General features: G+C 43.1%; 2 protein-coding genes across 5 annotated transcripts in view; both read left to right on the top strand.

Moving 5' to 3' along the window:
- The first annotated feature begins 286 nt into the window (after positions 1 to 286).
- LOC110508326 (myelin protein P0) lies at positions 287 to 12,617 on the top strand. 4 transcript variants are annotated; one of them, XM_021588763.2, is made up of 6 exons: positions 287 to 470; positions 2,264 to 2,430; positions 3,184 to 3,397; positions 3,576 to 3,705; positions 4,268 to 4,316; positions 9,983 to 12,617. In XM_021588763.2, exons 1-6 carry the CDS (start codon positions 425 to 427, stop codon positions 9,989 to 9,991), a joined length of 615 nt encoding a protein of 204 aa, XP_021444438.1. In that variant the 5' UTR covers positions 287 to 424; the 3' UTR covers positions 9,992 to 12,617. The 4 variants fall into 4 exon arrangements, with proteins under 4 accessions (XP_021444438.1, XP_021444436.1, XP_021444437.1 ...); XM_021588761.2 differs by having other exon boundaries at positions 8,833 to 12,617; XM_021588762.2 differs by lacking the exon at positions 9,983 to 12,617 and adding an exon at positions 8,535 to 8,809.
- Positions 12,618 to 12,942: 325 nt separating this feature from the next.
- LOC110508325 (sodium/potassium-transporting ATPase subunit alpha-2) overlaps positions 12,943 to 15,528 on the top strand; it is a 29,249-nt gene continuing 26,663 nt past the window's right edge. Inside the window, exons 1-3 of the mRNA XM_036966147.1 lie at positions 12,943 to 13,088; positions 14,341 to 14,418; positions 14,674 to 14,733. Coding sequence (XP_036822042.1) covers positions 13,077 to 13,088; positions 14,341 to 14,418; positions 14,674 to 14,733 — 150 coding nt within the window. The 5' untranslated portion in view covers positions 12,943 to 13,076. The remainder of the gene's footprint in view (positions 13,089 to 14,340; positions 14,419 to 14,673; positions 14,734 to 15,528) is intronic.

The following is a 15,528-nucleotide window of genomic DNA, read 5'->3' as shown; positions in this document are numbered from 1 at the left end:
TACATGATGCTGTCATATAGTAGTGCAGATTTGTGTACATTTGACTCAAGCTTTGACTGCTACTTCAGTGAATTTGATCAGTATCTTTCTACAGTACGTTGTTTTTCACTGCATCTTAATATCACTCTTGAATGTAAAAAAAGGGTTTTATTTTGGTCTTCAATGGGGTTGATTGTTTGATTTGCTTCAATGAGATTGGAGAGAAAGAAAGAGGTGGAGAGAGGGAGGAATGGGGCCGAGCAGTGGAGAGCGAAGGGGTGTGGTTGGTTATAAAACCTGGGACACTGATGTCCTGTTGTGAAGCCCTCTGTCCTGGAACCCTGCACCCCTCTGTCCTATCTCTCCATCACTTCATAGTGGGACTCTTCTGCAGCATCCAGTGAGGTCTGCAACATCACTTGAAGAACCCAAAGAGTCAGGAACCATGCTGACCATTTTGGCGCTAGCGTCGGTCATACTCCTGGGAATAGGTAAAAAGTATATTTAATTTTTCCTAATATATCCCTGACCTTAGTCCTAACCCTAAGTACAATGGTTCATTACAATAGTTGCTACACTGTAACACAGTCATAAGTCCACTGTAATGTAATTTGTTATCGCAAATATTTTGGGGGGATTTATGGTTAAAAAAATATATACTTTCTAATATGTTAATTCTATGTTTAATCCTTCTGGTCTGCTTTAAAGTTGCACGTGAAAAGTGTGGTCTAAAATGTATCATCATCTTGAGTTGAAGGTTAAAGTTCACATAGTATCGGTGACACAATTTTAATGAATAACATTTATGATGAATGATCTCGTATTCTTTCTTTTCATTTTATTATAAAAAGCCCTTTATACATGCTTGGTATTTCATTCTCAGCTGTACATTAAGCTAATCCCGGGGGTCACTGAATCTGGTTGACTCTGGGTTCTGCGTTGTTGGTGCCTTTCTTGATGAATGAATTAAAGGGAAAGGAAGTAAAGGAAAACCTGCGCAGATGCTTTTTCTTGTCATACGTTGTTATACAGATGTTATATTGTTGTGACTATTATTGTCATAACTACAGCAACATTTTGTTCTTCATCCGTGTTTCTCTCATACAGAGTTAATTCCGTAAGGCTCACAAAGTTAAGATGAGGGCATACATTTTGGGACTCACTCTGAGACTGTGGTATTGACAGCATTTCTACACTTGAGTGGAGATCTTCTTTCCAGCTTTGTCAAAATGCAATTAAAAACGCCAAGTCTCACTCGATTGACAACTTCTGTGCTGGCTGACATCCTTTATTGAAGGACGCTGGAGTTCCGAGCTGCATGTGAAACTATGAAATGTGCATCTTTAGAGTTCTGAATGTGATTTGTGTGTGAGTCAGTATCTTGGGTCAAAATCTTGAATCAAACGGAATACCAAATACCCCAAAATACCAGTGAAAGTAATTGATGATAGCAATGTTTGTAGATGCATAATTGGTGGTGGTTGTTGTACTGCAGTACTAATTGCATTCACAATGGAAGTGATATATTGATTTTATGGCAAATATAGAATTTACATTCATTTGTCAAGGACACAACATAGATATAAGCTCTTTATATTCTGTGGGTAGCTACGTTGTACTTTTTAGTTCATATCAAAGCCAATCCTTGCTGCATGCTATCATTGCACATGTTCACACCTCATTGAACCTTGCATAAATAGTGGTTGTGTGTATGTAAAAGGGATTGAATGAAAGACTGAAAAAGGCTTTGCGACTGAAAGACATTGAAATGAACTTCAACTTGTTATCCTCTTGACTGTCTTTTCATAGTATATTAAACGGTACATCAACAGGAGAATAGTTTTAAAGGTTGTGTTTGTTTAATACTCCACAATAGTCTACTGGAACCATAGTCTGGAACAATCCCTTGCAACTAAAAATAAAACCCCTTTTCTCTGCCATACATCCCAGAGGCACATTTTGTAAGTGTGTACTGCGTATTCTTCTTATTTAACCATGTCTGCTCCAGTCCACTCTATCCTATTGTCTGTTTTCATAGTATGTATATCCTTTATATCCCCAGAATAGTTTTGAAGCATGCAGTGATGATCTTTCGCGTTTGTATATTTGTATTGAAGCCACCATAAACATTTACAATGGTAGAAGCTTACATACAGGCAATGGTACAATGGTATCTTGGAGGTAACAAATGGTCATGGTTCAAACCAGGAAGTGTGAAAAAGGTCATTATGAACCGCATGGGTGCTGATCTTTCCTATTTAACCCTGTGTCTTAACCCCTATAGTGCCCCAGCAGTCTGAGGCCATCGTCATCTACACGGGCTGGGAGCGTCACGCCCTGGTGGGCTCCGACATCCGTCTTTCCTGCTCCTTCTTCTCCTGGCGCTGGACCTCTGATGACGTCACCTTCTCCTGGAGCTACCGGCCCGACGGTGCCAGGGACGCCATCTCTGTACATATAATACTCTCTTCTATCATTATCCTCCTCTAGCCTCCTCTATGGATGCGTCCCTAATTGCACCCTATTCCTTAGATAGTGCATTGCTTTTAACCAGAGCCCTATGAGCCTATTCCTTAAATATAATGCACCCTTTGGGTCCTGGTCAAAAGTAGTGCACTACATAGGGAATAGGGTGCCATTTGGGACACTAACCTATCACTTCTTTCCCATCCCCTTCTCATTCCCCTCATCTCACCTGGTGCCAGCTCTTTAATTTCAGTCCCTCGCACCTTATCTCCATCTTATTAGCTCTCTCTTCTCGCTGTGCCTTGCCCTCCTTGGCCCCCAATCTCACCCCCCCATATTCCCCTTGTCCCCCTCTCCTACTTTCATCATCTCACTCTTCTTCTCTCCTCTGCTTTCACCCACCTCTTGCCTCTCTCCCTCTGAAACGATATCGCCCCCTTCTTACTCCTTCCTGTCCCTTTCTCTCTAGCACAGTTGTTTAGATCCAAATAATGGACTTAATTTACAAGCTTCTCCTTTTAGCACATTTCATCTGTACCGTATCTAACAATTCATGTCATCTTTAGCCTAGATGTAGTCTGGACTCAGATCTGTTTCTGCTCTCTTGCCAACAAAAATGTTGCCATGACAGTTCCATAAGGAGTTGGTAAGAGAACAGAAACGGACTGGCATCCAGGCTAGCCGAGATGTAAAAGCAGACAAGACACTGAATCCCTTTTACGGTCTTCCGGACTCCAGATCTTCCACTACACCGGTGGAGCTCCCTACGTAGACAACAAGGGACCCTTCAGAGACAGGCTGGAGTTTGTGGGGAACCCTGGTCGCCGGGACGGATCCATCCTGCTCAAAAACCTAGACTACGGAGACAACGGCACCTTCACCTGTGATGCCAAGAACCCACCTGACATAGTGGGACGCGCCTCCAGTGTCAGACTGCTGGTCTTTGAGAAGGGTGAGAGCATAGAATTACTAGCCTGGGTTTCGATCTTGCCACTCGTTGTCATGCCTGCACTCCTTGCATGTTTGCCATGACAAGGAGTGGCATGAATGCACAAACTGATCAGGGACCAGGCTATATAATTACATATAGAATCCCTAGAATGGCAAGTGCCTTCTCTTTTATCTCTCAGTTCCCATCCAGGCCGGAGTGATCACGGGGTCCATCATCGGTGCAGTGCTGGGTCTGTTGTTGCTGATCGTTGTCATCTACTATCTCATGAGGTTCCTGGTGGCCCGCAGAGTCTTCAACCTCAGTGTCAGGTCAGTGCCCCTGTGCCTCGGTCTAGGGCCAAAGCCAGAGCCCATCCCTGGCCTGGACACCTGTATGGTTTAGCTGGCACTAGGTGGCACTCAGTTATTTTGTTCGTAAAGGTATTTTTCAGATTTTATTGAACAGATAGAGAGAGAGGATGACGGTGGGGAAAAGTTTTGTCAAAAATGTTGCAGAGGCTATGGCAATACAGCTACACCACACAGACCACAGGTGGCATTTAGTTGACCGCTGATTAAGTTCTACAGTCAGTCTATGATCATATAAATATGACGAATCGAACAGACTTGGAACCTCTGACCATGGCAATTTGACTGGTACTCACTACGGCTAACCTGGTACTGCAATGCATGATTTCCATGGTAATGTAGTTCCATTCCAGTTCTGTATATATGTTCTTGTCTCCTAACCTACCCGGAGAGTCAGTGCTGTTCTGTTCTTTGTGATAGCTACAAAGCAGGACTATACTGTAACCGCAACAGTATATTGCTTTGACCACTGGAGGGAGAGGTGTGACATCCACCTGACGTTGTTCTCTTTTGTTTCCTCCAGCAAACATGGAAAGAAAGGGAAGGGTAAAGAGGGATCACAGCAGAGACAGGCAAGTCCTCTCGTCGTCGGCTCACTCACAACTACACAACGACAACAACAGCAGCTCACAACTACAGCACACAAGTACCGTACAACACAAGTCATGTAAGAGTACAACACCTATATGACAGCGCATACCATAACAACTTGGTTTTCACACAGCCACAGAACCACACTTTCAGCACGGTATTGTTAGTAAGAGGCCCACAGAGCAGGCCTTATGGCACCACCAAAGCAAACACGTGTAATAATCCTCTCCTGCTATTAAACGAAACAGTCATCGAGTGTTGGAACGTTTTAAATCCAGTCAGTCGCCCAAAAGCTTAAGAGCTAAATGACCGCCCCTCCCCGACTCTTATATCCTTCACCCGTTCGTTTTACCACCTCCTCAAGGGCCAACAAACACAGTACAATGGGTAAATAGTCGGGGGAAGTTCACCCATTTTTACGTGGCCTTCTTTTCACTCTTTCTGTGGTTGTAGTTGATCCCTCCCCCACATATCGTTTTTTAAATATTTTGTTTGATTACAGAGAAAATTTGTTGTAAAATGTAGCTGTCACCACTTGCTATATTGACTTATAATGCAAAATGCAAATATGTCTAAAGCATATTATAAAACATTCTAAAACACTCTGCACCAACTCATATTACATCAGAATCCCATTCTGAATGATGTCTCTGCACAATTTTTTTGAAAAAAAAAATCTATTTGCCATAAATCCATGTTTTAATGAGGCTGTTTACAACAACGAAATATGCAAATGTGGATTTATGGGAGAAAGATTTGTTTTTTTTGGGGGGGGGGTCATTCAGAACGGATTCTGATGCAACATGCTTTGGACACATTTTCACAATGCATTGTAGTCAATAGCAAATGATCTCAGCAAAATGTGTCTACTAATTTTCTCTGTAACAAAACAAAATATTCAACAGTTTAGGTAATCAACTACAAGACAGTGAAAAGTCCCCATGTCCACCATTGTGAAATGGCTGAGGCAAGTTCGTGTAGTACAGTAATTTGATTCCCTGTGAATGGAACTGAGTTGCTCTCAGTGGGAGAGAAAGTAGAGAAAGAGGGAGACCTACTGATTCTGAGTCAAATGAAAATCACTGGCCCTATTATCGGCTCACAGTTATCTCAAATTACACTGAGTCACACAGTCACACTGGGGTATAAGTGCAAGGCTAGGGGGTGGATAGCTCTAACTTGCCTCCCAAATGGCACCCTATTCCCTATATATATATATATATATATATATCTTTATATATCTATATATATAGATATTTTTTTAAACCTTTATTTAACTAGGCAAGTCCTCCCAAATGGCTCCCTATATATATAGATATTTTTTTTTTAAATATTTTTTATTTATTTATTTTATTTAACTAGGCAAGTCCTCCCAAATGGCTCCCTATATATATATATATATATATATATATATATATATATATTATTTATTTTTTTATTTTTTTATATATATTTTTTTTAAATTTTATTTACCATTATTTAACTACGCAAGTCAGTTGAGAACAAATTCTTATTTTCAATGATGGTTAACTGCCTTGTTCAGGGGCAGAACAACAGATTTTTACCTTGTCAGCTCAGGGATTTTGCAACCTTTCGGTTACTAGTCCAACGCTCTAACCACTACGCTACCTGCCGCCCCAGGTAGCAGTGCATATAGTGCATTACTTTTGACCAGAGTAGTGCACTATATGGAATAGGGTTGCACTTGGGATGAGGCCTTAGTATTTCATTAATATGACACTTTCTTTCTTGTAAGCTTTTGGTATTCCCGCTGGGTCCTCCCAGGTCGAATTAAATCCAATTATTTTCTATATTGTGAGAGAGATATTCCATGTCAAATAGAATGAGGATGTATGCTGGTAAATGACATCCTAGGGTATTGATCAATTCACTAAGATGTCTTAATGGAAGTAGTCAAGGGTCTAGGGTTGCTAAATCCTGGTAACTTTCCCAGGTTTTCCAGAACCAGGATTTCTGGGAAACCTGAACATTTTGGGAAAGTTTAGGCAATTTTTCAACACTACAAGGGACAGTTTGGCGTGTAGTAAGTTTCCTCACAGTATTGTTTTAGGAATCAATCAGGTATGCAGCTGGCTGGGGTCTTTACAGTATCAGAGGTCAGGGGTTGGATTCAGGGTTTACTTCTGTCTACCTCAGCATTAGAGTGCACTGTCATTCTCATCTCCCCACAGCTCTCGCTGACTACGTCCAAAATGGAATCCTATTCCCTATATATTGCTCTACTACTTTTTTTACCAGAGCCAAATGGCTCCTGGTCAAAATAACTGCAATGGTTGCGTCCCAAATGGCAAGGGTCCTGGTCAAAAGTAGTGCACTATATAGGGTGCTATTTGGGATGCAGGCATTGTCACATGACGGATTGTCAGGTTGCACTTGAGTTGCAGTCAGTTGCACAAAATGCCTGGAGGTTGGGTGCATAAATTAATAATATATCTCACAGTCAAAAGGACACTTGCTGAAATTCTGACAGTATTGTTACATACACAGTTTCACCATGAGCAATTCATTTCATGGTGCGGGGACAAAAACAACCTTTGGAGAAAAATAAAATGTGCAAAACAGTCTTCTCCTCACTATGGCTCCTCTCTTTTAAACTATGTATGTAAACACGTTTATGGGGTTTTCATATATTTGTCAAATGTGCTGTTTAATCAAACAGGCCTTATCTACTTCCCAAATTGCACCCTATTCCCGACATAGTGCACTACTTATGACCAGAGCCTTATGGGCCACGGTCAAAAGTAGTGCACTATATAGGGAATAGGGTGCCATTTGGGAAATAAACAGGGTGTTCATCTATAGGGTTTACTTGTAAAACATGCCGTTTGATTGAACAGGCCTTATTTAGCGCCACGCTGACTCCACACAATCTGTATCAGCCACTGTATCTGGGCTATTTCTATTTGCTTGGCTTGCACAACAAAGCTGCGAGAATGCCAATGGATGCATCCCAAGTGGCACCATATTACCCACAAGGCTCTTGTCAAAAGTAGTGAACTATATAGAGAATAGGGTGCCATTTAGAACGAGACCACCATCATGTGGCATCTTCGTTCACCATTACTCCATTAGGGGAGGGAGGCAGAGTGGGAGAGAGAGTATTAGTAGCTGACTACCCTGGAGCCTGTATGTGCAGCATACAGCACACAACAGGCTGTACTGCAATGATAATGCAGTGCACTCAATATTGATCCCAGCAAACACACCGTCCCCACCCATTCTCTCCATTCCTCCCTCTCACTCACTCACTCACTAGCTCATTCACATTCCCTTTGTCTAGTCCCTCTCTCCCACTATCTTTTCCGTCTCGTCCTCTTTCTTGTCCTCCCTCCTCCTGTCTGTCTATCCTTCCTCTACTCCCTCCGGATGGCCGTGAGAAGCCCCTGTCTTTCTTTCTTTCTTTCTTCCTTTCTTTCTGTGTCTTCTTGTTCTGTCTCTCTCTCCACAGGTGAACAGCCAGTTTGGTTTTGGATCCGTATTCTGCTTAACCGATCCATCCTCTGATCAATCTCTACCTCTACCTGTCTATATCTCTATTTAGTAAGGGACTTAGCTTAGCTCCTAAACCCCTTCTCTGCCTGTGTCCCAAATGGCACCTTATTCGCTATGAAGTGCACTAGTTTTGACTAAGTAGTGCACTATGTAGGGAATAGGGTGCCATTTTGTAGGCACTGGTGCCAGTCTATAGGCACTGTAGCGATAGCCATGCACTTGACCTTTTACCCTTTCCATAGCATCCCAGTGTCTCTTTATGTTAGCGATTGCTTTTCAGTAAGGTAATTACATTAGATTGCTCTGACCTTTCCTTTTCACTAACTCAGAGGCGACTTTCCTCTTGCAGGTGGCCTCTGTACCGAGCCCTTACCTTCCCAGTCTACTCCCTTGCTCCCATGTCCTTAGCTCCAGTAAGATGAGGATGTGCAGAAATACGTTATTTGTTGTCATTGTCATGGTCCATTTGGTAGATCGATGTGTTTGAGTGAACTGATGGCAATGCATGTGTGATTGGTGCACGTCTGGGTGTTGATTGGTTAAAGTTGACTCAAAGCTGCATTTTAAGACACCTACTATGTTGGAAATAGATGTGTAGCAGACCTGTGTCAGACGTTAGATCTGACTGTAGCAGTCCTGTCACTCTGTCCCTAACTCATCGATGCCTGTTTTGTCACCCCTTGCAGCCCTGGAGACCGCCCCCCGTCACTTGCCTCCCCCTTACCTCCTAAATATGACTCTCTTTCTCTTTTTCTCCTAAATGTACCTCTCTCTCTCTCTCTGCTCTAATGTAAATACCTCCCTCCCTCCTTCAATCCTAATCCATCTGTTTCCTCATTTTTAACATGCCCATCGATCTCACCCATCTCCCCCATGCTAACACGACCACTCTCCCCCTCCCTCTTCCCCTCTCTCCTTTCTCACACTCCTCCTTTCCTCCTGAAGTGACTCCTCTCCTCCCCTGTTCCCTCCTCCTCTCCACAGGGCCCAACTCTCTCCATCGGAGACCCGTCCAAGCTGAAGGCCGCCGCCTCAGAAAAGAAGAAGCAGGAGTCGCGCAAGGATAAGAAATAGGATACGGGGAGCAGAGAGCTAGAGCCCCAACACACAGCCCAGCCCAAAGCAATGAGACAGGCAGAGAGAGCAGGAACAGGGGGAGGGGACTCACCCAAGGGGGCAGGGCCTGGTAGGGTGCTGATGACCATCGAGCTGGAGCTCTCCAAGTGGGAAAAAGAGGGGGAGGGGAAGGGGGGTGGGTCCGCCTCGGCCAAATCATCCAGTTTCCTGTCCCTGTCCAAGCTCTCCAAAAAACTGACCCTTAAATAAGTGAATGAGAATCATACTGGAGAGGGAGGCAGCGGAGAACCTTAATTAAGGAGGCAATCTTAAAGAACTGTAAGGCTGTGTCCCAAATGGCTCCATATTCCCTACATAGTGCATTACTTCTGACCAGAGCCCTATGGGCCCTGGTCAAAAGTAGTGCAGTGCACTAAATAGGGAATAGGGTGCTATTTCGGAGGCAGCCTAAGTCTGTCTTCAACGGTATATTCTTTCCCACAAGATCTGAGCCTTCACAACTCAAAGTATATTCATCATGATCTCAATGCCACACTGGGGTGAACATAGACACAATAGTGATAAAAAAAATATGATAGCTCAATCAATGATCTACTACTGTCAGGTCATGAAACACACCATTTGAACCAAATCAAATGCCATCTGACTGCTAGTTTGATGACAAAATCTTAAAAGCTATTCCCAAGTTTGCCTTTCATTCTGACATCTTAGATGTGATGCAAGGCAGTATTCCTCAACTACGCCTGTCCGACACACATCAGAGAGTCCTGGCTACAGGGACCACCCGATTTGTTCTTTTGTGTCTGTGTCCCAAATGGCACCCTATTCTCCACTCAGTGCACTACTTTGACCTGAGCCCTATGGGCCCTGGGGAGAGGATCTGTCAAAGTTTGACTTGCCCTCACACTGACTGATGTTCTCTCTTCTTTCTCCTCTCGTCTTTCACTGGGAGCACTTTTATTCTGACTCCTCTTCGTTAAAACTGTAGAAGTTTCAAAAAAACTTTGAATGCTAACTCTTTCTCATCCTATCTTTTCTATCTCTCTTTCTCTCATAGATTTTCTGAATCTTATTTCTCAAAGACTCGACTTCCTCCCACTTGACTGCTTCAGCTTCCATACGCCACACCCTTTTAGACCACACCCCTTTCCTCCTGCCCCACCTTTTGATGCACTTGTCCTATCTCCTTAACTCATTAAGTCCTGCCTATAAAAGAGCAGTCCTACTAAGTTAAGCAAGAGTAGTCCTACCGAGTTCAGCGTTTGTATGATGAGGCAGAACATACAACTCATAACCCCTTTAGCTAGCATCAAGGCAGAGCAGACCCAGTATAGACATGCAGTGTAACAAATGGACCCACCAGGCTATTGAATAGAGATACAAATACCAACAGGGAGAGGTCAAATAGTTCCTGAAACTTCTGTTACTGCTTCCTGCTGCTCAGTGCTCAATCAGATCAGGTGTGAGCGGTGTGAAGAGTTTGAATGCACCCTGTGCTGGACGAGTCAGAGTGAGGGAGAGAAATATGATTCCTAGCTCTTACCTTGTGTAGATGGGTTCAAATTGAAGTTCATATCGCCGGGTGATTCACTCCCTTCACATTTGAGCTAATGGAGGCCGTAGTGCTGTGCTGCCTTTCTGTCACTGCAAGCTGGAGTCTAGGTTATTCCTGTCTATAAGGGTGTAGTAGATAGGGGCTTACTGTAACAGCTGCAATTTAAAGCAGAGTAGAAAAAGCCCTGTTTGTTTGTGTCTGAGAGTACATCCCAAATGGCCAGCTATTTCCTATATATTGCACTACATTTGACCAGGGCCCATAGGGCTCTGGTTAAACATAGTGCACTATATATTGTATAGGGCGCCATTTTGGACGCAACCTGCTTTGAATTCTGTGACTGAGTCCTTGAAATGACGTCACGTTGACAGCCAGTGGACATTCTCAGGCCCTGACAACAAAGGGATACTCCTCCTTTCTACTCCTCCGTGTTATTCTGGTCCCGTTAATCCCTTCTGCACATTTCTCCCCCCTATTTTAGCACTTGCTGGTAACTGGATCTCTCTATCTCTCTCTCTCTCTCTTACACACACACACACACACACACACACACACACACACACACACACACACACACACTGTCTTTCTCTAATTCTCTCTCTAATTCTCTCGCTCTCTCTCTCTCTCTCTCTCTTTCTCTCTCTCTCTGTGTCCTTTAGTGACGCTAAGCTATGTTCCCTCATAGACTACCCAATCCACTCTATACTTAAGCCTCTTCTATCTAGCTTTATCAGACAAAGCCAGACCCCATCTCAAACAAACTCAGCAATTCTTTTTTTCTTTTCTTTCCTCTCCTCCTCCTCCTCCTCCTCCCTCTTTTTCAAACTCAGTGATGGACACCTCTCTCCTTCACCCCCCTGATCACCAACGTCCCTCTCACTCACCCACCAATGCCACCACACCCCTGCACGTTCGTTCACCTGCCTTTTCTGCTGGTTGGAATGCCACGTCGCTCTCTTCTGCCCCCTATTGGCCAGGGATGGAAACTGGGCAGAATCATCCATGTTATTAGTTCTCATTGAAGACTTTAATCTAGCTATAGCTCTCTGCCGGTCGCAAAGGTGCGTGTTTTATGTGTGTCTGTGTGTCTAGTCAGACTGTCATGTCAAACAAAAGATGATAAAAACACTGTACATGCATGTCATTCTAAAGTAAAGCAAATAGTGAAACATTTTACTGAACAAGTGCACAAAAATGCTTGTTTTGTTTGAGGGAGGCGGATGTGTGATAGTATCTTCTTATGACATTTTATCACATTGATGCCCTTGTTCATGGAGGGGGATCTGTGTGGCTGTTTTTATTTTGGTGCATATTTTCCAGGGGCGGAAAATCAATATTTGTTATTTTAAGGTGCAAGCTGCATGGGGCTACAGGAGGCACTCGCAAGGTGAGGGAGGTGATGATGAGGAGGAGGAGGATAAGGGAGGTTAACTTCAGATGTTGCTGGTGGTCATGTGATTGGAAAAAAAGAACAGGTTGTTGCTGGGATGCAGATACTTTGGAGAGAGAGAGCGAGACTTATCTTGTGTGTTAAGCCAAGCCAAAGCCCATATGTATCGCTGAAGATATGGTTCATCTCTCCCTAAAGCTCTCTCTTCTAAGGTCCTTACCCTGAGCTTCGGGTCTGAACGCTTGATAGGCTATGCGAGGTGGTTAGCGTAGGGTTTAGTGTCGAATGTGTTTTGTTCTTTTAACTGTGGTCATAGGGAGTGTGTTAAAACCACACCATGGTTCATTAAGCCAATAGAAAATACATAGTTCTGTTCACCCCTTCGCTGTTTAACCAACTATCCATCATCAGATGTGATCCGTTTGAATGTTTCTTTCGTTTCTTTTTCAGAAACAGCCACACGGACTCCTGACATAAAACAAACTGCTTTAAAATGTCTTCACAATGTTTTGTTGTCTGGATTGTGTACTGTACATATTATTTTGGTTGTTAGATAACATTCCTTTCTTAGAAATGTCAAGCTTCTTACCTTTTTACGTTTATTTTAATGCTTACAATTAAAGTGCACTAATCATATACATTTGATTGTTATTTAAAATGTGTTGTAAAGGGAAGGTAAATAAAAATTAAAGCATCAAACACATCTCGGTTGTAAAAGGAGAATAAAATAAACCCAAATGAAAATGACTAGTGTTCTCCATGTCTGTTCCATTCCAATTTATTTTGAAAAGTCGTTGGATTATCTACTTCTTGATAGGGTTCTTCATGGTACATGTGAGGTTAATATTGTCGTTTGTTTGTTTGTTTGTTGTCACTGTTTCTTATTGTTTTCAGTGGCAATAGAGGTGCTAGCCTATGACAGCGCTCTTCTGGGTTGTTCCTGACAGAGGGGACAGCAGGTGCAGGTAACACCACAGAGCCCCCTCTGTGTACCCAGGGGCCGGGGTGGGGGTGCTAGTGCTGGGGAGGGTCAGGTTACCCTTACAGGAGACAAGAGGGGAGGTGAAGGAGAGGGAGGGTGGGTGTCAGTCCCAACCACCCAAAAAGTCATCCGCTTCTTTTCCACGTGTTAGAGATCAGTCCCCTGTCTGTCAGGACGAAAGGTCTGCCCTTCACATTTCAACTTACAGTTGGAACACCGCAAGCATGGGGAAAGGGGTAAGTTCTCTTCACTTATTTATTCATGCATATAGAGGGGTATTTTCCTGTCCTTTATACCAGGGTCGGGGTCAATTACATTTCAATTCAGAAAGTAAACTGAAATGGAAAAAAATCTCACACACAGAAGCATTGAGGAAAATTGGAATTGGAGTTTCAGTTTACTTCCTGAATTGACTGAATTGAAAAGGAATTGACCCCAACTCTGCTTTTTACACACATACACAGTCCGTCATATGAATGTATGTATGGTTGAGTTGGGGTCAATTTATTGTCTAACACCAACACTCATGTCTCGTGTTGTAAAATGCCTGTAACTTTCCAAAAAATTCTGGTTGGAGGATTTTGGATTTCCTGCTTATTCTTGTATGATTACAGGAATCTTTCATCCAGGAAATCTAGAAAACCTGGGCATTTTGGGAAAGTTAACAGAATTTTACAACCCTAGACATGTCACATACAGCCACAGACATCATGGAAAATCTGAGCCGGTTTTCTAATCGTGTCTGCAATGACGCCGGGCGCCGGCTCGTTGCATTTTGTGACCACATTGGATTGTAGGATTAGGGCCTAGATAACTAATACCATCAATATATTATCAAGATCTCTATTCACACATATTACAGAATTTCAGTTGTATAACCTGTTTCAATTCCAGCTGACTTTGTTTTCTAGCAGGTGTTGGAGATGATCTGTTATAACATACAGTAGAGGAAACCGGGGAAATTGCTAAGTCAGGCACATTTCCTGCACTCCACCAACACTCTACTCTCAAACTCTTTTTGATTGCTTTTTCAATGTGTCGCTCTCTCACACACTCATTCTTTTGCTCTCTCGCTGTCGCTTTCACTCGTTCACACGTTCTGCTGGGAAAGAAAGAGTGACAGCAGCAGATGATTTCCATGAAGCTGCATTCTTCATCAGCGACTGTTCCGATCTGAACAACACACTCACTAATGTCAACTCAGACTTTCCATCGCCATATTTTCACAAAGTAACCAACACACAAATTAACCAACACGCAAAGCAACGCTATCCTACTATACAGTAGTGAAATGTTTTTTAAAAAATGATTTATGAACACAAATATATAATATAAACATGGATATACTTCCATAGGGATCCTATAACTCATTATATATATGATTTCTACAGCATGCTATATGCAATGCCTATGTATACTTCTCCCTCTGTGTTTGGGAGGTTTGAGTTAAGGGCTTATGTTTGATGTGATAATCTCCTCACTCCTCAGAGTGGTGCCGAAAATGGAGGAGGAAAGAAGAAGAAGAAGGAGAGGGACTTGGATGAGCTCAAGAAGGAGGTGTCCATGGTAAGAGCAACTAGCTGTCTGGGGCTGTGTCCCAAATAACACCCTATTACCTATGTAGTGTACAACTTTTGACCAGGTCCCACAGGGCTCTGGTCAATAATAGTGCACCAAATTAGCCTGGGTACCAAGAGTGCCATTTGGGATGCAGAACAGGCTGTCACGTGTAAAGAACTCAGCGCAGTGCGTTTCATATTGAATAATGACCTTCTGGCTGTGGTTTATTTGAGTAAATCAGATTATTCTGTTCTTTCACAGGATGATCACAAGATATCATTAGACGATCTGGAAAGGCGCTACACAGTCGACTTGGCTCGGGTAACACACACACACACACACACACACACACACACACACACACACACACACAGCTGCCCTCCCTTCTGCTCTGCCGAGTCATTTTAATCTCCTAGCCCTGATCTAATCTCTACATAACTACTGCTTCTTGTCAGTGCTACACACACACAAACCCCCCAACTGTTACTTTGGTCCATGTTTGTCCATGTGGTCCAAGTTGAGTCCACAGGGTTCTCATCCCTGTCCCACATGGGAACCCCACATGGTATCTCCATTACTGGTGTTCAGTGGTATTACAGTGAATATCAGTGAAGTAATATAGGTCCCATATGGAGCGATGTCTATCTGTCTCATATTTAATCCTACTGACTTTATCTCACACAGAACTAAATTGTTGTTTAGTTGCCATATTAGAAATGGCCACCAGGGGGTGATGGACAAAATCTGCAATGGTACTATACTGGCACTATGATACTTCTCTTACATTTGACATTTTAGTCATTTTGCAGACGCTCTTACAGGAGCAATTAGGGTTAAGTGCCTTGCTCAAGGGCACATTGACACATTTCTCACCTAGTCGGCTCGGGGATTCGCTCTTAACCGCTAGGCTATCTTCCACCCTTCTCCGGACATGCCCTAGATGTGTGTGAAATGTGGTGCCTCTATCACAAAAGGCAGAATCCCATGCTTTAGCTGCCCCACTACACACAACAACCAAAAAGGCCGTAGAAATGGAAAACATGATTTTGTTGTTGTGAGTGTGACTGTCTGACTTGCCTAGTTAAATAACTAATAAACAGAGTCCCCGTAGTGATG

This window comes from Oncorhynchus mykiss, chromosome 28 (assembly GCF_013265735.2).
Source record: "Oncorhynchus mykiss isolate Arlee chromosome 28, USDA_OmykA_1.1, whole genome shotgun sequence".
NCBI lineage: Eukaryota > Metazoa > Chordata > Actinopteri > Salmoniformes > Salmonidae > Oncorhynchus > Oncorhynchus mykiss.
The sequence above is the reverse complement of the archived record's forward strand: the minus strand, read 5'-3'. Positions and strand labels throughout refer to the sequence as shown.